The sequence below is a fragment of the Phycodurus eques genome, chromosome 13 (genome assembly GCF_024500275.1).
Source record: "Phycodurus eques isolate BA_2022a chromosome 13, UOR_Pequ_1.1, whole genome shotgun sequence".
NCBI lineage: Eukaryota > Metazoa > Chordata > Actinopteri > Syngnathiformes > Syngnathidae > Phycodurus > Phycodurus eques.
In genome coordinates, this window is record NC_084537.1 from 8828576 (window position 1) to 8855058 (window position 26483).

At 40.8% G+C, this 26483-nt stretch overlaps 1 protein-coding gene across 2 annotated transcripts in view; it reads right to left on the bottom strand.

Annotated features, from left to right (window-relative positions):
* Window positions 1-26483, bottom strand: part of cadm3 (cell adhesion molecule 3) — a 131971-nt gene that overhangs the window by 37078 nt on the left and 68410 nt on the right. For both annotated transcript variants that reach the window (XM_061693091.1, XM_061693090.1), the window contains exons 4-5: window positions 6896-7048; window positions 2726-2863 (exon numbers count right to left, since the gene is read on the bottom strand). In XM_061693091.1, the coding sequence (XP_061549075.1) occupies window positions 2726-2863; window positions 6896-7048 (291 nt within the window). The remainder of the gene's footprint in view (window positions 1-2725; window positions 2864-6895; window positions 7049-26483) is intronic.

Sequence of the window (26483 nt, forward strand, 5' to 3'; positions counted from 1 at the left end):
CAAACTGTCAAACGGTCCTCGTCTGTGATTGGAGGAGCGTCACGAGTCAGCGTGTTATTAGTGCACCTTCTTATTCAGCCACTTCGCAGAGTATGCGTGTGTGTGTGCGTGCGTGCGTGCGTGCGTGTGTGTGTGTGTGTGTGAGAGAGAGAGAGAGAGAGAGAGACAATGAGTGATTGGTGTGTCTGCTATCAGGACAGATGGATCGCTCACATTCCCTTCAAAACTCTCGCACTCTCGCTTTCTCATTGCTTCTTAAAGGGCCAGCGTGCCCAAAATAGCTTAGGCCGACATCAAGAGTACAAACCAATCGACCTGATAACCAACTAAGTGACCAAACAAATAACTAACCAGCCAACCGACCAGCTAACCAACTCATCAATTAATTAACTGCAGAATGAACACGCTATTTACTGAGCTAACTTCATAGCTAACTAAACAACTAAAGGTCCAACTGACCAGCTGGCGAATAAATTGATCAATGACTAACTAACCAACCAACTAACTATTGCATTATAACTATATATATTGATCTACCTATTATACTATTTTCTCTCACTCTCTCTCTCTCTCGCTCTCTCTCTTTAAGGGTCAGTGAGTCCAAATGTCCCTCTTATCCATCCTATAATAAGTCAAACAGACAAGTCCGACACATTTGAGTGTAGAAAACTTTCACTAATTTTAAGGAGAAAAAAAATCCACAGAATCCAATTTGCCAAAGAAGAGGCATTAGCGCGGGCTCCATCTCTCTTTCGCTCACTCCTTCGCTCGCCATATCGACTTTGCTTCAGCGCTAAGAGAAAGAATAGATAATCCGTCCTCAGGCAGGCTGCTCCTCCTCCTCCTCCTCCTCCTTCGCTTTGTGTCCTCACTCCATTCTTTGTTGATTCATTGCGATCCATAATTACAGCAAACATTTTTAAAACATCAGGAGACAGCGCATACCTGCCGTTGCTTCACACGTACAAATGTCACTTTGTACGCGTGTGACATCAAAAGACGCATAAATAATTCCTGCCGTCCGACACCAATTTCGGCAGAGATTGGTGTCGATTGACTAACCAACCAACTGAACTGACTAACTGATTGACGAACCAATAAACTAAACTAACTAAGTTAGTGAGTGACTAACCAAACAACTAACCGACGATCCAACCAACTAATTTATCAGTCAACTGATAAATACCCAACTAATTGAACAACGAATGAACTAGATTGTTTTTTACTAACTGACTGACTGACTAACCAACGAAACTGACTGACTGATGGACTGCCTAACCAACCATTATTTAAAAAAAAAAGAAGAAGAAAGAAATCACTTAAAAAAAGTGATTTCATTCTGGAAAAAATTACTTTCCCCCCTAAAAGTTTTGCCTTGTTCCCCAACAAAAAATATTACTTCATTCTGAAAAAATATCATTACAACCTTTTCTTGAAGAAATTCAACTTTCTTTGTCAAAACTGAACATTTATTTCATATTAAAATGAAGCTTGTTTTCTATGAACAAATAAATGTGAGCTGACTGTAGTAGACTGGACTATGAGGACATTGTCGAGGGCCCTCACACTGACAGGAAGCGAGGCGGGTCAAAAGCCACATGGCCGCAATTTGTCGTAATATAAAATGGATGAGTAAAAAAAGTCAGTTCATTTGTTTTCTCCTGACGTCTCCTGGCTGTCTATTTCCCGCTGTTTATCAGTCACGAACCCCGGGGGCTGCCCGCTGCCGCCCGTGCCCGACCTCGTCCCTTCATCCTGACATCCGCCTTTTATTGCCAGATCGGGCCGCTTATCCCCGGCTAGATCCTCTTAAGCCTTGCTTTCGCTATCGCCGACACCACCACTGTGTTCCTGCACTTGCATTTTAAACCAATAACACAACACACAAGCTTGGGTGTAACACAGACAAGATACAGCACAATTTGAGCTCAGCTTGGAAAGGAGTGTGTGTGTGTTTGACTTTTCTTTGAAAAGCACACAGGAAGATACATCACATTCAAAGGAGTGATGTAACCATTGTACAGGTAAGACAAGTTATTTTACCTTTTATGTGATATGTACTAACTAACTAACGAAATTGAAAGTGAGTTAACACCAACTAGCTAATTAACAAACAACCAATCAAAACACTAACTAGCTAACAAACAAACAAGCACATTGCTAACTAGCTAGCAACCAACCCACCCAAAAACTAGTTACCCAGCTCACTAGCAACTAACACCTAACTTGCTAACTAAAAACTAATTACTAATCAACCAATCTGCCAAACAAACTGCAACTAACTAGCTAACTAACTAGCTACTCAACATAAAAGTGCCTCAGAGTGTTATCTTAATAAAATGTATTATTAACTAAGTAATAACTATTTACCATTAACAGTATAGTACAGTATAGTATAGTATTGTCTCGTACAGTACAGCATAGTTTAGTTTTTACTCTTGCATGACATGAGAAATGCTAGAAAAAGAAGTGAGGCTCTCGAAAAATCCCATTTGTTCTCTTCCGTCTTTCTCATTAAAGTGAAGTTATTAAAACTTCTCTTTGAAGTGCCGGATACACTGGTTGTGTTAAAAAAATTGAAGGCGCACAACACACAAGCTCACTCTATAGCATATGCGCACAGGCGGCTATGTGGCAAGGATGTGCCCACACTGACCCACACTACACACACATAAAAAAAAACAATGATGATGTAAGCACACACACACACACACACAGTTCGCACCTTCGAGTTCCAGGTCCCCTCGGAACCATCTTAGCCTGGCGGGGGGCTTGCTGCCCGTGCTGGTGCAGGTCAGGGTGACCGTGCCGCCCTCCTGCACGGGCTCCTCCAAGCCAGAGATGTGAGGTTTACCGGGAACACCTGAGAACAAGGAACGAGACCATGTGTCAGGTGCTAACGATGCTAAGTGAGAGCTAGTCAAAAGCTGGTATGCTGTATTCTACAGTATGTGCATGACGTTAAAATTTCCCATCAGTCACTACACTCTTCAGAAAAAGCTGTTTTCTATAAGGATTAGTCCTGTCGTCAAAACTGCAAATCAGTAACTACAGTGGACACCCAATAAGAATAATAAAAACTATTTTCTTCTACCTGCATGAATCAGTCACCACAGCAGACAATTATTCAAAATAATAAAAATTCTTCCAGATCAGTGAGTCTTGATGTCAAAGTTGTGCATCAGTCACAGCTGTGGACCTATTAAATGCATGATGATAATGTTGCACATCTGTCAGTTGACAGCTAGCTGTTAAAAAAATATATATTTTCCTTCCATATGCATGATTTAGGAATAGAAGGAAAAAACAGCTATTTCACTAGCTGTCTACTGAAGTGACTGATGCATAACTTTGTCATCATGCATTTTGAATAAAACAGCTTTTTACAGTAAAACATATTGTCCACTTTAGTGACTGTTGCTAAACTTTGGAATCAAGACCTAAAAAAAAAAAAAAAAAAAAAAAAAAAAAAAAAAAAAAAAAAAAAAAAAAAAGCATTTTTTTAATAGCTGGCCACTGTAGCAGCTGATGCACAGTTTAACTTTATTACATGTTAAATAATACAGAAGAAAACCATTTTTTTAAATAGCTGTCCACTGTAGTGACTGATTCACAATTTTGACATAAAGCGAACAGTTTATAATTGCTTTTTTTGGCAAAAGTAGCTACCAACTACAGTGATTGATGCTCAAGTTTGACATCAAAACTCACACAAATGGAAAACATTTTTTTTTAAAGATTGGTGTCTACTGTAGTGACTAATGTGCCACTGTGTAAGCCTTATGTTTTTCCAAAAGCATGAGTAACTAATGGTTAGGTTTTTGGGCTCGTAACGCTTCTCCTTGACGAGCAATAAAGTACACTGGCACTTTATCGATTGGATTGTGGGCTAATCATCTCGATGGCACCGCACACAGACAGACACACACTCACACACACACACACACACACACACACGCCTGCACTCGCATGCACACAGACACCCACGCACACTCACGTCTTTCAAGTATGGATTTGTCTGGTGGTCTTTTTGTCTAACAGCTACTTGTGGCCATATTTCCGGCTTTTTTTTCTTTTCTTTTTTTTTTTGCTTTGAAAGTGTGTGTGTGTGTGTGTGTGTTGTGTCTTTAAAGCAGTGATTCCCAACCTTTATGGAGCCAAGGCACATATTTTACAATTGAAAAATCTCACGGCACACCATCAAACAAAAATGTCACAAAAAGTGGATACATTAATTACTGTATGTACTTCCTGCCATCTAATAGAAGAGCCTTTCTTTTTTCTGGCTGTCACTATGCCTCACTGGCATAAATAGATGAATAAAGATAAATTGTTTCTTGGAAATAAATAATTTTTGCGCAATTAAGTAAAATGTTTTAATTTCCCACAGCACACATGAAGAGCGCTCACGGCACACTAATGTGCCCCGACACACTGGTTGGGAATCACTGCTTTAAAGGATGCGCTGCCCTAATAAATGAGTAGTTAGCGACAAACACATCAGGAAATGAAACGCTCACGTAGCAGCTTTTGTGTGGAAATGTTTTTTGTTGTTGTTGTGATTGTGTGTGTGTAGGGGGGGGGCTGTCGATCAAGAGAGAAAGGCATGCCCTGCCTGGTCCAAATGTTTATTTTTATCAGTTCGTGCACTGAAGTTAATTAAAACTGGCAGCTCGTTTTGCAGCTCGTTTTGGGCGGACCAAAAATCCACCTCTTTGCTTTTGTAATTCAAATTAATGAGAGGAAATACGTATTTTAAATTAGTCTTCTTTTCTTTCTTTTTTTAAAAGTCCTATTTGTTTTCTAAAGACAAAGGTTATATATCTTTGAGAATTTTTTTTTGCATATTTTTAAATAAAAAAATACTAAGTATTTAATGGATGGTATTTACTGTAATGGAGTCATTTTGTTGTTTTTTTAGTCCTGTTAATAGCCAAAAGGATATTTTTTTCTGACTCTTAATCTTACCAGAATATCCATCCATAATGGGTGTTATCCAAGGTCGGGTCGCGGGGGCAGTAGCTTTAGCAGGGACGCCCAGACTTCCCTCTCCCCAGCCACTTCATCCAGCTCTTCCGGGGGGATCCCGAGGCGTTCCCAGGCAAGCCGAAACACGTAGTCTCTCCAGCGTGTCCTGGGTCGTCCCCGGGCTCTCCTCCCGGTGGCACGTGCCCGGAACACCTCACCAGGGAGACATCCGGGAGACATCCGAATCAGATGCCCCAGCCACCTCCTCTGGCTCTTCTCGCTGCGGAGGAGCAGTGGCACTACTCTGAGACCCTCCCGGATGGCCGAGCTTCTCACCCTCTCTCTAAGGGAGAGCCCGGACACCCTGCGGAGGAAAGTCATTTCGGCCGCTTGTATCCGGGATCTTGTTCTTTCGGTCACGACCCACAGTCACTGTCGTGGCGGCAATCCCCATACCTGTTGGTGGACACCAACGGTGAGGGATGCCGTCAAGCTGAAGAAGGAGTCCTATCAGGCCTTTTTTGGCCTGTGCGACTCCTGAGACAGACAGGTCTATTCAGGGGTGCTGGAGAGGAGAGTCCGTCGGGAAGTCAAATCTCAGATCCAGGAGGAGCAGTGTGGTTTTCATCCTGGCCGTGGAACAGTGGACCAGCTCTACACCCTCGGCAGGGTTCTCGAGGGTCCATGGGAGTTCGCCCAACCAGTCTACATGTGTTTTGTGGACTTGGAGAAGGCGTTCGACCGTGTCCCTCGGGTGGTCCTGTGGGGGGTGCTTCGGGAGTATGGGGTACCGAACCCCCTGATACGGGCTGTTCGGTCCCTGTACGACCGGAGTCAGAGTTTGGTTCGCATATAAGTCAGTAAATCGGACTCGTTCCCGGTGAGGGTTGGACTCCGCCAAGGCTGCCACTTGTCACATTCTGTTCATAACGTTTATGGACAGAATTTCTAGGTGTAGAGGGGGTCCGGTTTGGTGGCCTCAGTATATCATCTCTGCTTTTTGCAGGTGATGTGGTTCTGTTGGCTTCATCAAGCCGTGACCTCCAACTCTCACTGGAGCAGTGTGAAGCGGCTGGGAATCAGCACCTCCAAATCTGAGACCATGGTCCTCAGTCGGAAAAGGGTGGTGTGCCCTCTCCAGTTCGGGGATGAGATCCTGCCCCAAGTGGAGGAGTTCAAGTATCTCGGGATCTTGTTCACGAGTGAGGGAAGAATGGAACGGGAGATAGACAGGCGGATCGGTGCAGCGTCTGCAGTGATGCAGACTTTGTATCCGTTGTGGTAAAGAAGGAACTAAGCCAAAAGGCGAAGCTCTCGATTAACCGGTTGATCTACGTTCCTACCCTCACTTAGGGTCACGAGCTGTGGGTCGTGACCGAACGAACAAGATCCCAGGGTGTCCGGGCTCTCCCTTAGAGATAGGGTGAGAAGCTCAGTCATCCGGGAGGATCACAGAGTAGAGCCACTGCTCTAGGTGGCTGGGGCATCTGATTCGGATTCCTCCCGGACGCCTCCCCAGTGAGGTGTTCCGGGCACGTCCCACCGGGAGGAGACCCCAGGGACGACCCAGGACACGCTGGAGAGACTACGTCTTTCGCCTGGCCTGGGAACGCCTCGGGAGCCCCCCGGAAGAGCTGGATGAAGTGGCTGGGGAGAGGGAAGTCTGGGCGTCCCTGCTAAAGCTACTGCCCCCGCGACCCGACCTTGGATAAGGGGTAGAAAATGCATGGATGGAAGCTAATATATTATATTGTATCATATAACATTTTATTATCTAATTTATTGTATCAAAATATTCTTAAAAAACTCTCTAATCTTTTTTTTTTCCAAAAACAAAAAAAACTGAATACAACTTTTTCACTCCAAAAAAAAAAATATTTTTCCCAATCATCCCCCAAACTTTTGACTTGTGGGAGCCAGGCCTTACCTAGCACAGTGACGGTGGCACGGGCGGTGCGCACGGGCATGGTGAAGATGGAGCAGGTGTACTCGCCCTCGTCGGACAGCTGCACCTCAGAGATGATGATGGACAGCTCGGTGGGCGTGGAGCGGTACAGCTGGATGCGGTTGTCTCGCAGCGCTACAACAACAGCAACAAGGCCACAGCTTGCGGTGAAATTTCATTCAACCAACCTCATTAATATTTTACATTCACACTGGCTGTCTGGCTAGCTGAATTTTTGTTTTCTAATTGCTGGACGCCTCTTTTCTCCCTCTTTGCACATACGAGCGTTTATGCACAGTCATCATAGTTTGACACTGCATCCTGAACATCATCCAACTCTGGTGCACCCCCGGGGTTGCCTCAGCGGCATCCCATCTAATGAGTGTTTTTAACACTTATGCTGAGACGGGATGTTTTCACACTATCCTGTATATCAGGGATTCCCGAAATGTGGTGCGCACCCTCACGGGTGTGTGAGTGGATTTTTTTCTAATGGTAGTTGCCATATGAGCATTTTCTAATAATTATGCCAATCATGATGTTTTTAAACTGTATCTTGTCTATCAGGGAGTCACTAAATGTGGAGTGTGTACCCCTGGAAGTGCATAACCACCATCCAGTCTAGTGGTAGTTTGTATTTGAGTGTTGTAGCATTCATCCTAAATTGTGTTGTTTTTTTACACTGTATCCCATATATGGGGACGCTGTGTTGGTGAGCACTCCCCAGGTATTGAGTGAGCACCTTCAGATTTACTGGCTTTTTGTATATGTGTGGGCGGCACGGTGGGAGACTGGTTAGAGCGTCAGCCTCACAGTTCTTAGGACCCGGGTTCAATCCCCGGCCCCGCCTGTGTGGAGTTTGTATGTTCTCCCCGTGCGTGCGTTTTCTCCGGGCACTCCGGTTTCCTCCCACATCCCAAAAACATGCATTAATTGGAGAATCTAAATTGCCCGTAGGTTTGACCGTGAGTGAGAATGGTTGTTTTTTTGTTTGTGCCCTGCGATTGGCTGGCAACCAGTTCAGGGTGTACCCCGCCTCCTGCCTGATGATAGCTGGGATAGGCTCCAGCACGCCCGCGACCCTAGTGAGGAGAAGCGGCTTAGAAAATGGATGGATGTATATGTGTGTTTGTCATATTTATGCTGAGTCATTATTTTTTTCGATGTATCTTGCATATCACAGATGTGTGATAAAGTATGTGATATAGCCATCCAGTGTAATGGGTGTTGTTTGAATATGAGAATTTAAACATATGAGAATTTAAACATATATTCAGAGTCGGGATGTTTTGACACTATCCTGTAAATCAGGGGTGTCAAACAAATTTTTGTCTGGGGCCACATCGTAGTTATGGCTTCCCTTGGAGGGGCGTTATGACTGGGAACCCATATAAATACATAATCATCTTTTATAATTACATATACGCAACACATTAATGAATAACTAGTTTTGAAATCAGAAGCCTATAAAAATATGTTTTTAACTTTTACGGTACAGAAAATGGATGGTTGGATGGATTTCTTTTCAAAAGGGGACAAAAAAATGCTTGCAATATCTCAACTTATTACAATAGAAAACTATTTGCAATTTGGATATTTTGCAAGAAATGAAGCATTATTGCTTTCGCTGGCCACATAAAATGCTTTGGCTGGCACACATAAAAAACCTGGCCCCGAGCCACCAGTTTAATACCTGTGCTGTATATCACCAAACTGTGGTGCGCGCACACCCGGAGGTGCACAAGTGCCATCCAATCTAATGAACCTTTTAAACATTTATGCCAAGTTTTGATATTTTCACACTACATCCTGTATATCAGGGATCCTTATGCTCTTGTGCGTTAGGGCTTTCCAATGTAATGGCTCTTTGTATATGAGTGTTTTTTTTTTCATTTGTTTTCACAATGTGTCCTGTATTTAAGGGATCCCTAGACTGTAGTGTGCACACCCCTGGGGGTGAGCCCGATTAAAGATGCATAACATGGTACAATGAATACACAATAACTATAATGCGTATGACAAAACACGTTTTTTTATTAGCTATTTTGACGTTTTATTTAGGGTGCGTTGCAGCAGGGTTTGCGTTGCCTACTCTGTGGGGGTACAAAGTTTTTGTAAAGGCTTCTGCACTGTATGTATTGTTATTAATTTTGTACTACTTTTATGTGCGCTACTGTTGGTTATTTGCCGCAATAAAAGGATAGAGGGGAGCTTTACAAAATGGAGATGAAAAGGCCTGTGGAGACAGTGCGAAAAACAGAAGGGAGGGATAGGGAACAAAAGGGGGAGGAGGGCAGGATAAGAAAATGATGGGGGAACGAAAGAGGACAGCAGAGGTGAAATAGGAATATGGAATTAATGATTGTGTGTGTGTGTGTGTGTGTGTGTGTGTGTGTGTGTGTGTGTGTGCGATAATGATGTAAGAGGAAGTGAGGAAAACAGGAAGAAAGGGTGGATGAAGAAGAGGAGGATGAAGATGAAGTGACTTAAGTGGGCGTCACCAAGGAGAAATCCTCAGATTATGATGAAGATGACGAGGAAGAAGATGATGAAATGGTATGAAATCAGATTCCTTGATTGCGATGACCTCCTATGTTTGTACGTGACTGATGGCTGTCTGTCTGTCTGTCTGTCTCCCGAGCTGTTCTTCTGCCTGTCCGTCTGTCCGCCTATCGGTCTTGCTGTTTCTGTCAATCTGTGTTTTTGTCTGTCTGTCTGTCCATCTGTCTACCTGTCTCTCTCCCTTTCTGTCTATTGTCCTCCTTCTGACCATCCTCCTGTCTTTCTGCCTTCCTGTCACTTTGCCTACTTTCCTGTCTGTCTGTGTGTCTCTTATGTCCTTCTCTCTATCATTCTGTGTGCCAGGCCGTCTTTCTCTGTCTGTCTCTCGATCTGTCTGACCGTCTGCCTTCCTGGTCTCACTACCTGTCAATCGGTCTTCCTTGCTTCCCATTTGTCTCTACAGTCCGTATGTCCATAAATCTTCTCTTTAAGTAAATATGTCTTGTCCTTGCCCTGTCTGTTTTGCATGTCTCTCTATTGTCCTTCATACCATCATTCTCTCGGTCAGTCTCTATCTGTCTCTGACGATCTGTCTTTTAGTCTACCTGCCTTCCTGTCTGTCTGTCTATTGTCCTTATGTCCATCATTCTGTGGAGGATTCTATTCCAACCGACTGGGCCAGGTCCTGGGGGAGAACTGCTTTCCTGAAGGCATCTACCTGCGGCGCGGCATCTTTTTAAATGGACTCTAATGTCGTCTTAATGAACATTGTAAAGCACCATACTCGTTGAGAAAAGTTGCCCACTCGACATCCATTGCAGCCTGGCCATCCTGAAAGGGGGATCCCTCCATCTGCGATCCCTTCTCCAGGTTTCTTATTTTCTCCCAAAATGAGTTTTTAAGTATTTCCTTGCTCGATTGTGGGTTTAGATCAGGGGACGTCGCCGATCTTTGTCAACTGTAGTGCTGTGAAGCCCTTTGAGACTTGTGATTAAAATAAACTGGACTTGACATTGTGTCAGTCAGTCAGTCTATCACTAGCTGTCTCTCTGCCTACAGTATGTGTCTGTCTCTATATATACAGTATTCGTCCGTCAGTCTTCCTGCCTGTCTCTCTTCCTTTGTACCCCATTATTTTATGTTTTATATTTATTTTATGTTTTATATTTGATCTCATGTCGCTCTGCCCAACTGTCTCTCTCTCAACCTGCCTTCCTGTATCTACCTGTTTATCTGTCTGTCTGCCTGTCTCTCTACCCATTTAACTGTCTCTCTCCCTGTCTTTATGTCTCTTTCTGTCTCCCTCCCTTCCCATCTCGTCGCCTGTCTGTCTCCCATAAACACCAGGCCGCGGATACACAAGCCTCCTGGTTGTAAAGAAAAAAACAGCAACAGTGCTGTTGTTGTTTGTCGGGTTTCCACATGAAAGCTCCCGTTGACGTCGCCGTGACAACGTGTTTGTTGACGTGCAGTCAGCGGTTGATGTGACAGGCAGCTAGCATTTGGTGGCGGCGGGGCGTTAGCTCAGCAGAGCTTGAGAGGGGCTGAGATGACACGTAGAGAAAGAAGAAGTCGGATCAGTGCCTTAACTATTCCACCACTTTTTTCCCTTGTCGTTTTGTTGTTGTTGTTTTCAAAGCGGCGTCACACTTGTCACACGGCGATGTCGCCAAAGGGAATTAATCCAGCACAGCTAACATGCTAATAATCTGCTAGCGTGTCCTACTTTGTTGTCGTGTTTGCGTCTGGTCTCGTCTGTCATGTTTTGGCGCCTGGTAGCAGCGCAAAAAATATTTCAATAGAAAAGAGCACCTGATTCCCAAACTGTACCAGATGAAATATAAATATGATAAATGCATGTTTACAAGGTTCAATATAAGCATTTCCCTCTATAACATTGTACTAGTAACATTTTAGTAATTACTTAAAACAAACACACAAAATAATGGAAACTCAAAATGTGCCTTTACTAATTGGAAACCTCAACCCTGCCTTGAAACCCTATTTACAAACCCAACCATGGCTTGAAACAATGATTTGAAACCATAACCCTGGCTTGAAACTATAACATTGTTTTGAAAAGATAACCCTTTCTTGAAGTTCTAATTTAAAACCCTAATCTTTTGAACCCTAATCTTGCATGAAACGTTAAAAAAACTACAAACTTGACATGAAACACTAAATTTGAACCCTAACCCTGATTTTAAATCCAACTTTGAAACCCAACCCTTGTTTGGAACCACAAACCTGCCTGAAGCTATGACTTGAAACCCTAACCCTGTCTTGAGACTGTAATTTGAAATCCTAACCCATGGTTAAAACCCAAATATGAACTCTTACCCAGGTTTGAGACTGTAATTTGGTACCCTAGCCCAGGTTTCAAATCCTAATTTGAGACCAACTCCTAGTCTTGAAACCCTACTTTGAAACCCTAATTTGAAGTACTAATTTAAAACCCTCATTTGAAACCCTAATTTGAAACTGTAATCCTAATTTGAAACCAAAGCCCTTGTTTGAATCCTTGATCTTTGCATGAAACCCTAACCCTCTTTTAAAACCTCAACCCTTATTTGAAACCCTAATTTAACACAACTGTAATTTGAAACCCTAATCCTGTCATGAAACACCAAACCTAAATCCTGGCTAGTAACCCCTTTTTAAAACACTAACCTTTATTTGAAACCCTAACCCTGGTTTGAAACCAGAACCCTGATTTAAACCTTAATTTGAACTCTAACCTTGGCACGAAACCCCTTACTATAGTTTGAGACCATAATTAGACACTCTCACCCTGGCTAACTGGTTATCACTTTTTAACCAATCCTCTCCAAACCTTATTTCTCTGAGCAAGAATGCTATTGGTTGACAGAGGATGACATCATCAAAGGTCACCGACAATATTTTTGCCGAAGAAGTTTCCATAACTTTCGAGATAGAGCGCTGAGATTTACGTGGGGAAATTCTTTGCAGCACCGCTGACATTTAAAAATGTCACAGCCTGTCTGTTTTGTTTTTTTTAGGAGTAGAAATGCAAAAAAAATTGAAAAAATACAAAACTGAGCCAAAGCATCACATTTCCTTTTCACATTTTTTTGTTTTACATTTATACAAATGTTTAATCCACTTCACTCATTCATTTCATTTGAAGACGCACTTTTGTCTGTTTCACTTTGTGTAGTTGACATATACACACCGAGACACACACGGTTATTATATCCAACACTACTCTATCTTCATGCCTTATCACTCTGCAAGGTCACTACATTTGTCTTCATGAGCAGCCCTCAGACACACACACACACACACACACACGTGCCCGTGGACTTTGCACTCTTTTTAATTCCGCTCTGGTCGCCTGACATCACACACACTTGTCATCTTCTGTGATTTCGGGGCTTTTATTTTGTTTCTTTCTATTTTCAAAATAAACTGTGTCGAATTGTCACATGTGCAGCTATAAGTGTAATGACAGCTTTTCATAAACGACATTATAATAGATAAGGCCGTGATCATGATTTATAAAGGAGTCATTTATCATTTTGGTCCATTGGTTGTTCAGTTATAATTTAGACCCCCAAAAATGGTAAGGGTTTTGAGAAAAAAAGTTGTATATTTTAGAGAGTAATATCATAATATTACAAGAACGGAGTCATGTATTTTTGAGAAAATTCTTTGTTCTCACAATACTAAAAATCGAATGCAAGAAAAGTATAGCTTTCTATCTTGAGAAAATATAAATGTTTTCGCTAAAAGTATAACAATTTAAATCTAAAAAAAAATGTACATCTTGAAAAATAAACAAATTCTCAAAAATCTAAAATTTATTCTCATAATACTATAGATTTAATATGCAAAAATACCCCCAAATAATACCAATTGAATTAAAAAAATATACAACCTTTTTTTACGAAAATACAGAATTTTAATCTCATTAATTCTTAATGTACATTTTTATCTTGAAAATATGGGACTCATAATACTACAACTTTAATCTAAAATTTAAAAATCTAAAAAAATATATAACTTTATTGCCGTAAGCATGCGACTTGAATCTCGTAGTGTATTTTTTTTTCTTTAAAGTGTGACCTAAATACTACTTCATAATACAGATTTCATCAAAATTATCAATAAAATGCTAATGCACATATGTACCAAAGTGGTAAAAAAGACAAAGAAAGTAAAGAAATACGGTATATAATATAATGAGATAATAACAGAATGTAAATGTTATTTTCACAACAAAGTCAATTTTTCAATTAGATAGCTTTGTAGCATAGTTGTCTAAGTCATATTTAAATGTTTTTGGAAAACAAGGGGAAAAAAATGTCAACAAGTATTTTTTCATTATTATTGATTTGGTAACGGCTCGTTAAAAACAACTTTTATGCTATTAGGTTAACGATAGATATTACATAAACAATGTGGCCACTATACTAAATCCAGTGCTTATTCTTACGCATCAATGAGAGGCGTAAGTCTCATTTTAAATAACAAAAACATATATTTTTTACAGCCTGTATCAGTAGGAATATGAATGTACAGTATATGTCATGTTTTCCACAGTACATCGTGATGCGTGAGTACATGGACTCGTGTCAGTCAGTCGGTCAGTCAGAAGGCTTTTTTCAGCAGCTAATTGAAAAGCAAAAGTGGCGCAGCTTTTCAATAAGACAAAGTGCTTTCACACTGACTGGACCCAGAGAAGAAAGGCCTTCCCTCTAATAGCAACATTTTGGACTAACGCTGACTTTAAATTTCAGCATTTTAATTTTTTTTTTGAGTATTTTTTTAAATTCATAATAACTTGGATGACATAGATGACCATTGGAAGGTCTGAATGAAAACCCTCAATCTCTGCCATGCTGTTTCAACTTGAAACATGGAGTATAAATAATACTAGATAGATAGAGATAGATAGATAGACAGATAGATAGACAGACAGATAGATAGATACACACACAAACACACACACACACGTATGGTGTAGGCTCAGCACATCCATATAGTCCCTTTACTCCCGCTATCTCCACAAAGTCTAATTTGCTGTGTTTGAGGAGGAAGCACAAGAGGAAGGCAAATATTTTCACGCTTCAAATCTGAACAAATAGTGAGAGACACTTTGGTGGGTGTCATGAAAAAAACTGAGCAGGAGACATGAAGAAATCGCATCTTTTTGTACAATATGTTTCAAAATGATGCTTGCATTTAGTGCTAAACAATTTATTATAGCATTTCACACTGATGTGTCTCAAGAGACCATCCGGTGTCTTGGAGTGCTTTAATGCAGACTCTTTGAGGAAAAAAAATGATTGTAAAATAAAAGCACACTTAATATAAGACATCTGTGGAAACAAAGAACGGTTAAAACACACGTGTCAAACTGGTGGCCCGGGGGCAAGATCTGCCCCGCCACATCATTTTATGTGGCCCACAAAAGCAAATCAAAATTGCTCCTCATCTTCCTTTCCATCCTACAAACTGATCCTGGTTCAGTGACCGGCGGCTTTGCTCCATCAAACCGACTCGTCCCCTCAAAGGCCGCCGATTGATTGTGGCTCATCAAACACGTGTTAAACGCACACCTCTGTCCCCTTTTTCTCTATTGCTGCCTTTCCACCCTAATCCTCCTTGTCTGGCTCTCTTCCCCAGCACCTTCACACCTTCAGACGGAATTAAAATGATCATCACCTCGCAAGTGTGCATAATCAATGAAAGGCGGCGAGATGAAGCAAAGTTTGCCCAGGGTGCCGCAAGACGCCATTCGTTGCGCTCTGACTTGCAAACCAGCAACAAGCATGCGTAGGCTTGGGAGGGAAAAGGGTGCAAATCATACATATAACATGAAAGCGGCTATTTTTCAGGATATTTTATTCTTTTACATTTTCCTTTGATTTTTAGTGGGTGGAGCTTCGCTTTGACATTTGCATTTTTTTTGTCTGTTAATTCATTCAGCACTGACACAGTTTAGTATCACGTTTAAATAAATCTGGCATTTTTTTGTATGATTTTGTATATTTTTATTTAATATTTTGGCTTTTTGATCTTTGTAGCGTAATTTGAAACGTATCTGTTAATGTAAGTGTTGGAGTCAATAAACAATCAACTTTCAGCACAGTTAGTGTCATGTCTACATAAATGTGAATATTTTTGGTATGTTTTTTGTAGTCACTGATGGTGTAGTGGTACACTCGGTTGACTTTGGTGCGGGCAGCATGGGTTCAGTTTCCACTCAGTGATGGGCTGAATGTGAGTGCGAATGGTTGTCAGTGTCTATATGTACCCTGTGACTGACTGGCGACCAGTTCAGGGTGTAGTTCGCCTTTGGCCCAAGTCAGCTGGGATAGGCTCCAGCACCCCGTGACTCTAACCAGGATAAGTGATGTTGAGAATGGATGGATGGATGTTTTTTGTACATTTGTCTTTGGTCTTTACTGCCATATATATATATATATATATATATATATATATATATATATATATATATATATATATATATTTTTTTTTTTTTTTTTTTTTTTTTTTCATATCTATTGATGAATCAAGTTTCAATGCTGATACAGTTTATATATATATATATATATATATATATATATATATATATATATATATATATATGTTTTTTTTTTTTCATATCTATTGATGAATCAAGTTTCAATGCTGATACAGTTTCAAGTCATGGTTACATAAAAATGTTTAGAAAAAAGGTATTTTTAGTATGATTTTGTACATTTTTCTTTGGACTTTCATCCCATGTTGGTTTTTTTCCCCTTCTTTTTGATACTGTGAGAAATCACATTTCAGAATTGACAGTTTAGTTACAGGGATGAGCAAACTACAGCCCGCGGGCCACGTCCGGCCCGTTCATCATTTCAATCCGGCCCGCCAAAGATTAGTACAGAATCGCCCAAATCATATCAAAATCATGACTACATTAATTTGACCTTGTCCTGTAATGCCGAGTGGTTCCGCCAGGTTGTGCTATAATGCCCAGTGCTTCCACGAGGTAGCGCAGTAGGTACAGTGATCCTTTGACTTGACTTTGGCAGTTCTTTTTTTACTCTGCTACTGCTCTGAACCCTTCTTCAACCATGAGTGGACCAAAGAAACGAAAAGTCAACAGTGAGTGCTGAGCAGTGATGCCAGTAACACATTACTCCCAAATTCTGCCATTTTGGGTAACAAGTACTGCATTCCTTTCCCCAGGAAAGCAACAAGACTAGTTACTTTTGAGTCATTAATGTTTCTCAGCAAGTCATCATTTGTTGCTGGTGATTCAAAACCTTGCACACTATCCATTCGACAGCATTTAATTGTTCACAAAGACAGCTGATTTCTAAATAAGGGAAAGAAAGGGATTGGGAGGTGATTGTTGAGTCTACAATGCACAGTGATGGTGCAGTACCATAAAAATAAATATAAAATAAATGAAAATTTCCCTCTCGCCACACTATTTTTGTTATTTCCCTTTGTAAAAAGTGTATTTGGTTGTTGTTACTTTATTATTTACACATAAAAGAATACAGTTTTAATGGCGTGTTAAGTGCGCAATGCTTTATGGGTCAAACCGAAGTGCGCTGTCATAAATCGGTCATGGAGGTTAAGGACGGTCTTACTGAAGAACTTACAATAGCCATCCATCCATCCATTTTCTGAGCCACTTCTCCTCACTAGGGTCGCAGGAATGCTGGAGCCTATCCCAGCTATCATCGGGCAGGAGGCAGGGTACACCCTGAACTGGTTGGAACTTACAATACTCATCTTAAATATTTACAATCAAAAGTGAGAACTTTCAACTCCATTGTAGTCCAGACTGTGAGCTGGTTTGACGCGGTGCACACCCGACGTCACGTAAGTGCTTCTGCCCCCCGTCAATCACCCATAGCTTTGCTAGTTAAACAGTTGTGCAATCTTGTCACCTTTTCTCGCTTTTCGTATCAAAATTACGATGGTGGGAACAATGGTGTGTGTGTGTGCGTGTGTTTGTATGCCCCCAATATCAAACCGACACTCACTTTCACATTTACGTACACGCATGCACAAATGAACGCACACACACACACAGTTGCGTTCATGGACCACAATCGGCATCCATCTATTGATCAGTTAAGAGTCTTTAGAGAAGTGTACTGAGAATGGTGTGCTAGTTTATGTTTAGGTACTTACTGTACTGTTTGTCATGTAAATTCTGCTATGAGTTGCCGATTTAACACGAATATTTAAGTTATTGGTTCATGTTGATGTAACTGTAACTTGTGTGGCGTACATTACCAAGTAATGGTACAGTTAAGCTACTACTTTTTTTTGTACTGTGGATAAGTGATATTCCTGCCACTTGGCAACTGCTGAAAGTAAGTAAAAAGTCTAACTTGGTTATTTTTTAAATCAAGTAATCAGTAAAGTAACTAAGTTACTTTTAAGGTCAAGTAATCAGTAAAGTAACTAAGTTACTTTTTCAAGGTAACTCTGGCAACAGTGGTGCTTTATATAGAATGGACGACTAAATATTTTTTCACTGAAGTCCGGTCAAAGGCTGTATGTCTAATTTGTTAAGAAACCATTGAGGTTTTGAGGAAGATAACATCAGCCGTCACTCTTCTCCCAAGCATGCTGATTATACTCGCAGCCAATCAACGCAGGAACTGATGGCTACGGCTCAGCGGTTAAAAATCTAGCTTGCAGGTTCAGCAAAACACCTTTATCTGACAAACTGCCATCCAAGATTCAGTCACACAAGACCCTGAAACAGCGCCACAGGAGCTGCAGATGGAAATGATTGATCTCCAGTCTGATACCGTCTTAAAAGAGAAGTGCAACTCTCAAACTGGATGACTTTTATGGTTTATGAAGCGCAGCCAAATTTCCCAAAATCCGGAAGATGGCACAGCGGATGCTGGTGGTGTTTGGCTCTTCACATGTGTGTGAACAGACTTTTAGTTTGATGAACACCAATAAAACATACTACAAGATCCCAGCTGACTGATGAACACCTCAAGATATATTCTGAGAATTGCCACAACAAAACTAACACCAGACTTTGATGCACTGGCAAAAAAAAAAAGGTGATCAACAAAACAACACTGTTCCCATTAAAAGTAAATCAAAGTATTAACACTACAATGCCTTTGTTTGTTTTGTTTTGTTTATTTTTTATATGTAAGCATCTGGTTCTGGCTTGGCCCACCTGTCAAATTTGAAAAGGCAATGTGGCCCCTGAGCCAAAAAGTTTGCCCACTCCTGGTTTAGTATCACGTCTACATAAACACTGCTATTTTTTAGTAGGGTTTAATACATGTTTCTTTGATATTTTAGCTTTTCAATCTTTGTAGCATAATTTGAAATGTATCTGTTGATGTAAGTGTTAGAGTCAATAAACAATCAAGTTTCAGCAGTGATCATTTAGTGTTATGTCTACATCCATCCATTTTCTGAGCCGCTTCTCCTCACTAGGGTCACTGGCGTGTTGGAGCCTATCCCAGCTATAATCGGGCAGGAGGCGGGGTACACCCTGAACTGGTTGCCAGCCAATCGCAGGTTATGTCTACATATATATGAATATTTTTTTAGTATGATTTTGTACTTTTTTTTTTAAACCTTTCACCCCTTGTAGGCTTTTAAAAAATCAGTTTGTTAATGTCATAAGAACAATAAAATTTCTGCAACGACATTTTTCTATTTTTGCATATTTTAGTAGAATTTCTCTTTAAGGAGAAATTACGAAAAACAAAAACAAACTTAAAAATTTTAACAAAGGTTTGTCACTTTCAAATGATGGTGGACACAATTGAGATAACTAGCATTTTGTTATCATATTTGGCTTTTTATGATGTCAGTCTATCCATCCATGCGTCCATATGGGCTGAAACCAAAATCTTGTTCGCTATAACAAGTGGAGCCGTATTGATTGTTTTGCATTCTGCGCGGCCGCTGGCAAAAAATGGCCAATTAGTGAATCCCATAGTGACAAATTTGTTGGCTTACTTAACCTGAAAAAAATAAAATAAATTGGCTTTTGTAACTTTGAAGTCTCTTGGCGTCTTGCAATACACACTGGGTTATTTTTATGGACACTTGAAGAAGAACACACTTACACTCCAAAAGTGGAAACACTGTACAGAAAGTCTTTCATGTATCCACTTTCAAAGTGTTTTTGTCTGTTCTTCTTCCAGTGGTGTCGGCCTCCGCTAATACACTCTCCAGAGAGCCAGAAGAACTGATGCAATGTCGATCAATACGTGTTTTTTTTTCCCTTCCCCCTTTGCGCATTTGTCTCAATCCTTCAATTTCAACACGTTTCACTTAAGGATGCTTCACACTGTAAGTGGCCGAACCTTCTCTAGGCCCGAGAAGGTGTGTATTTAATAGAGTGATTTACAAGCGCAGCATGCTTTAGCGCTTTAGCCGAATGCCTCTCTCCTCCCACTAGGTGAGCGCGTCCACATCAGCGGCGCTTTGTAAAGCGTCAGGGAGCCATTAGTTGGTTAAACGGCGCGGAGGCACACTGCCGCCTGTGATGCCCACTGACAGGCCCTGTGAGCTGCACATGAAAATATAAACAGTGGTATACATAGAGGCAGCGAGAGGTGGCCCGATAACTCCAAAGATAGTGGCGTGCCACTTCATGTAAGCGGGATTTTTGTGGAGTTCAGTTACTGTCGTAAGTCGTTAAATTTCACCGCCCATGTGCAATGTGGAAAACTCGAATTCTCAGAAATGTATTGTTGGTTATCTGTCTAATATACAACCATTTGGTAGCAATCAGATAAAATCTATAGGAGGAGTCATTTTCTGAACCGCTTCTCCTCACTAGGGTCGCGTGCTTGCTGGAGAAAACCCACGCAGGTACGGGGAGAACATGCAAACTCCACACAGGCGGAGCCGGGGATTGAACCCTGGTCCTCAGAACTGTGAGGCAGATGCTCTAACCAGTCGACCACCGTGCCGCCTGTCTAGTATACGTTTTTAAAATTTGTTGGCAAGTGGCTCAAAATTCTCTAGGACAAGTTTGTCTGAATGATTCAAGGAAATGGTCAAAATGACAAGAAAATGAAAAAAAAATAATAATAATTCCACAATTTTAAATTGAATAATTAGTGTAATATGAGGATCACATGGACAATTTTAATGTTGGTCATTATGGTGGAACTTATGTAGTTCTTTTTGAGATGGCATTGGGGTAAAATGTTTCAAAAGCACTGGCCTAGAGGCTTTTAAATATAAAGAGGTCATAGCCAGTTATGTCACAGAACAACGTCGTTGCACACTGCATTTTGCGGAATCTTAATTTGTGTTTAAAACATCTAAGCGACGTGATTCGGCCAGCCAAGGGTCATTTACAGTACTAGAAGCCAATGCTGCTGTAAAGTTAAACAACTCATTGCATAAATAGTTGTAATAATGTGAACGTTAATAGAGCTTATGTCTGTTTCAGCGTTTATTGTGTCTTTTTTTTTTTTTTAATCTTGCACCATGAGTCAGAAGCGTATCTCGACAGATGACTTCACTACCATTCTGCCTGTGTGTGACAAGTCAGCTAATGTGATATAAATCATGTGGGAGATAGACGAATGCCTTCTTTAAACTGCAGTGTGAAAATTTTAATTAAACTCAAGAGTTTCTGCAGAATTCAACAGCAGGTAACTATTAATCAATAAAAAATAAAGAGATTAGATGTGTCTATATTAACATTTAAAGGCACTGTATTCTCTTAAAATAAATTCCTTAAAAGTTTGAATGCAATAAATGCTGGATGGTAAAACTGAAGGGAACAAAAACATCCATCCATTTTCCAAATTGCTTCGCCTCACAAGGGTCGTGGGAGGGCTGGAGCCTATCCCAGCTATCTTTGGGCAGGAGGTGGGGTATACCCTGAACTGGTTGGGGGACGAAAACAATCCTCTGAAAAAGTGAGACGATTTAATTTCAGCCTCTCCTTCCGACCTGGGTCCCGCAACAGCAAACCATCATTTTTATTTTTTTTTAAAGACATTCCGAAGTTGACTTGCTGGTGTGTTTAGGATCGTTGTCCTACTGCAGAACCCTTGTGCGCTTCAGCTTGAGGTCACAAACTGATGGCCAAACATTCTCCTTCAGCATTTTCTGGTAAGGAGCAAAATTCCTGTTTCCATCAATCACAGCATGTTGTCCAGGTCCTGAAGAAGAAGCAGCCTCAGACCAACACACTACCACCACCATGTTTGACTGTTGGTATGAAGTTCTTTTTCTGCAAAGCTGTGTTACAATTATGCCAGATGTAACGAGACACACACCTTCCAAAAAGTTCCAACTTTCACCTCGTCGGTCCATAGAATAGGTCTCTGGAATCATTCAGATGTTTTTTTTTTCCCCCAAAAGTAAGATGAACCTTTATGTTGTTTTTAGTCAGCAGTGGTTTTTGGGAAGGAACTCTCCCATTTTTGACCAGTTTCTTCCTTATTGTTGTGCTATGAACACTGACCTTACCTGAGGCAAGGGAAGCCTACAGTTCATTCTGTTGTCCTGGGTTCCTTTGTGGCCTCCTGGATGAATTGTCGCTATGCTCTTGGGATAATTTTTGTAAGCCGGCCGCTCCTGGGAAGATTCGCCACTGTTCCATATTTATTCCATTTAAGGATAAAGGCACTCGCCATGGTTTGCTGGAATCCTTAAGCTTAAGAAATGGCTTAGATGTCAATTACTTTATTTCTCATCTATTTTTTCAATATCTTTGGATCATGACATTTTGTGGCAGATTTTTTAGATCATTTGGCTGACTTCGTTTTGCCAAACAGGTTCTATATAGGTGGTTTATTGATTTAACAGGTCTTGAGGTTATCAGGCTTGGGCGAGTTCAGTGAAAATTAACTGAAAGATTTGATCAGCAACAGTTAATTCGTGATTTACCTTTTTCACACAAAGCCAGGAAGCTTGACTTTTTTCCCCCTTAATAAATAAAATCACCATTTAAAAAAAAAACATTTTATGTTTTCTCAGGTTATCATTGCCTGGTATTTACATTTGTTTGATGATCTACAACATTTAAGTGCAGAAACTACACAAAAATATAATAATTTTAGAATACTATTTTACTGCACTTTGTAACATATTATAATTTTAACCACTTCTGGTCAAATATCGTATTTTGTAGCAAAAGTTTACATTTTCAGTCTGCTGGTTGGTGTGGATCCCCGTCTTAGATCAACGTTTTCTAAGCTTTTATACCAAACTTACTCACATATGCGTTACATGGTGATTAATGTGAAAACAAATTATTTAAATAAAATTTCAGGTTTTCAAGAACATGGCTCCACAGCTAGAATAATCGACGCAAAATACAAGGTCATAATTTAGTTGGATTTTCTACAAAAAGTATTTTTGCATTACATATGAAAGCTCAATTTCTGGTATGATAGTAATAAAATACCACAATCATTAACCACTTTTGGCCAAATATCAGATTTTTTAGGAAAATATTTTGTTTTGTCTGCTACTACTGCTACAAACATGAAAAATTTATATAAAATTTATTTATTTTAAATTTTTTGATACATTTTTAGACTTCCTCCCAAACTTTGGTATGATTTAATGAGATTTGAATACTGAGAGATGATTTAACTCATTCACTGCCATTAACAGCTGTTGAATTCAAATGTTAATGTTAACATTGTTATTATTATTTTTATTATTATTATTATTATTCCATCCATCCATCCATTGTCTGTACCGCTTTATCCTCACAAGGGTCGCGGGGGCGCTGGAGCCTATCCCAGTATCTTCGGGCGAGAGGCGGGGAACACACCGAACTGGTCGCCAGCCAATCGCAAGGCATATTATTATTATACCTTTTTGTAAACATCGCGTGCTCATTGCACTTTAATAAAAAAAGTCTGTGCTTTAATAAAATGTGGAAAATGTCAAGTCATTTCCTGATAATTCACGCCATAAATCCATCTTCTTATCTTCCTTCAAAGGGCAATGCCACAAACAAAGAGGAGTGGAGTACTTTTTTTCGAGTGTTAGTCTCGTTTGTTTTTCCGTGTTAATTTTTCTGTCTCGCTGTCTCCTCTTACTTTGGTATTAACATCGGGCGGGAGAAAGAAAGAAAAAAATAACATCTGTTTCCGAGCCTTCTTAATCTCTTCTATAAGCGGCGCTCCACTCCCACGCATTCCCTCAAGGCTATCGGCAGGTCCTTAAAAGGGTCTTAAAATAAATGATGGAGAATTAAGGACTTAAAATATATCAGCATTCGCTATGGCAAGCCGATCGTGTGTTTGGAGTTTTGTGGGGAGAAAAAAAACAGGGATTATTCGTCATCCCCCCCATCAGCTTTAACAGTAAAAATGACGGGGCTGATTGTGCCGCAACAATTAATATCCCGATTTGATTTATTAAGGATGAGGCAGCCCCTGTTGCAGAACTTTTAGTAACTGTGCTGAAAAAGAAGGTGGAATGCTTCTCTGTTTCTTTCTTTCGATGTGTGTGGCCTTGAAGTGAATGCAAATAAGTAACTAATTAAGCAGATATCAATTCACTTGCATGAACTGATGTCACTTCCAGAAAGCTTTCAAATATATGTGGTTCAAAATTAGTAACAATTTAACAAAGTCTGTTGGAGTTAGTCTGTGAAGAACCCCTGGAAATGGCTAAAATTACCTGAAATGCTTGCTTCAAAGCAAAATGGGAAGACACTTTTCGGACATGTGGGTCTTTTTTGTGGGTCTACTCATAATAGACATTGCTTTTAAATTGCATGCTCCTAAAATGAATTAAAAAAATAAATAAATCCAGAAGGTACTACCGCCAGACTTTTTTCTGGTTTGAACTGCATCCAAATGCGGTGCCAATTAACCAGCCATCAATTCACTTCCATGAACTCATTCAAACCCACAATGATGTAAGACGATTGATTTATGACCCGGTTTGCTTATCACAATTTTGATCAATCAAAGCCGACACCTCTCGTGTCTTTTTTTTTTTTTTTAACCGCACGCCATCCGTCACCTACGCTCGCCGTGACAAGCTCGCTCTCATGGCATCAAAGCGGCACAATCACAGCTTTAAAAAAAAAAAAAAAAAAAAAAAAAAAAAAACTACACCCAAAAAATAACATCCATCATCCTGTCACGGGTTATTTATCTCTGTCCACGCTTCGCCCGTCCGCTGCGACTCGTCGTTTTTGCTTCTCATGTCGCGGCGCCTCTCCTCTCGTGCCTCCCTCCTGTCACTTTGCCTTGATGCCAAAGCATCGTGTTGGAGGAGGTGTGGTGTGAACACTGAGAGGCAACCATTCACGCTTACGCTGGGGTGTCAAACTATTCATTCTTCTTATTATTAGTATTCACATTTCAAGTTGTTTTCCAGTTTCTCAAGCTTTAAAGCAATTTAAATATTCAAACTTTGCCGGCATGCCCTGCCCACATGCAATAATGAAAACTAAAAGTCCTGAAAAAATAAAGCATCACAGGGCGGCACGGTGGCCGACTGGTTAGAGCGTCTGCCTCACAGTTCTGAGGGCCCGGGTTCAATCCCCGGCCCCACCTGTGTGGAGTTTGCATGTTCTCCCTGTGCCTGCGTGGGTTTTCTCCGGGCACTCTGGTTTCCTCCCACATCCCAAAAACATGTATGAATTGAAGACTCTAAATTGGCTGGCAACCAGTTCAGAGTGTACCCCGCCTCCTGCCCGATGATAGCTGGGATAGGCTCCAGCACGCCCGCGACCCTAGTGAGGAGAAGTGGCTCAGAAAATGGATGGATGGATAAAGCATCACCCATACATCTAGTAGGCTTGGCTCAGATTTGGTAGCAATCCGACAGTTCATTTACAGTATGAAGGATGCCCAAAATTAACCTAAATCGGCTTCTGGAAAGGTCATTTTGATGCATCGACATCTCTGAATTTCAGCCCAGTCGAGCTTATTGGTGGATGTTTTTTAACCAAAACTTGTCAGCCAATCGACGAAGGGTTGGAAAAACCTCCATCGACTGTTGTTTGTTTGTCATTAGTGTTATATAGATGCTTGACTTTCACAGACAAGCTGGGCGGGACCCAATTCCACGCGTTCGCGTTGAAAAAATAAAACGCACTTAAGGAATATATACGTCCATGGCAGTGAATGAGTAAAATGTCATGTTGCTACGTGACACCGTATTCGGAAACAGAAGGAAACAGGTCTTTTGCACCTCACACTCTGTGGGATTATTTAAGAATGCGCATGTATTTTACAGGAGGCAGATTTGTTGCACCTGTTTAGGAGCAACAGATGATGGTGCATGAAAAGGTGTGTGTTATTAAAGGTGTGTTATTATAACGTGTGGGTGACGGGGGTTGGGGGTAATGAGAGCTAATTACAACATCCCGCTCCAGCGTGACACGCAAGAGGAATGAAAAGTGGCGTGTATGAATTACGACGGCGTCGTCTTTTTTGTCGACATCTGTGTCTACCTGCTGCTCCTGTCTTTTTCCCTCCCGTTTTCTCACAACCACTTCGTATTATGGCTCAATTTCTACAACCGGACTACCCGGTCTTCATTTCCAGCCGTGTCCATCCTGCTCGTCAGCTTTCTCCAAAGTGGAGAGCAACCTTGAGAGGCTTTTGCTGCTATCGCGCTGGAGAGGAGGCTCATTTTCTCATTTGTGTCTCCTCTCCGGCGGCCTTCAAAAAACTCCCGTCTGGACTTTTCTCTTTCGCCTCACTGAAAAAGTTTGCACTCCTCTATAAAAACTTTCCGTCACTTTCCCCAAGGCCCTTTGCCAGCAAATAACTTTTTTTCTAAAGGTTTTATTTTTTACCCCTGCAAACAGACTGCATTTTAGTTCAAACTTCTTGGAAATGCCAATAACTGTCGTGGGTGACATAGCTGATTTAAGTGCGGATGGTGTAAGATCAAACGCACTTACAATGCATTAATAAATCAACAGTTTATGTTGCTAAAATGTTGGAAATTGTTTTCCAAAATGTGTCACTAAAAGTGTAGTAGTTCACAGAGCTGGCATCATGGGATCAATTTCCTCTCAATGTGGGTTTTTCACTGTATGTAAACAAATCTGAATTTTAGGGCATTAAGAAACTTTCTGGAATCTCCAGACATG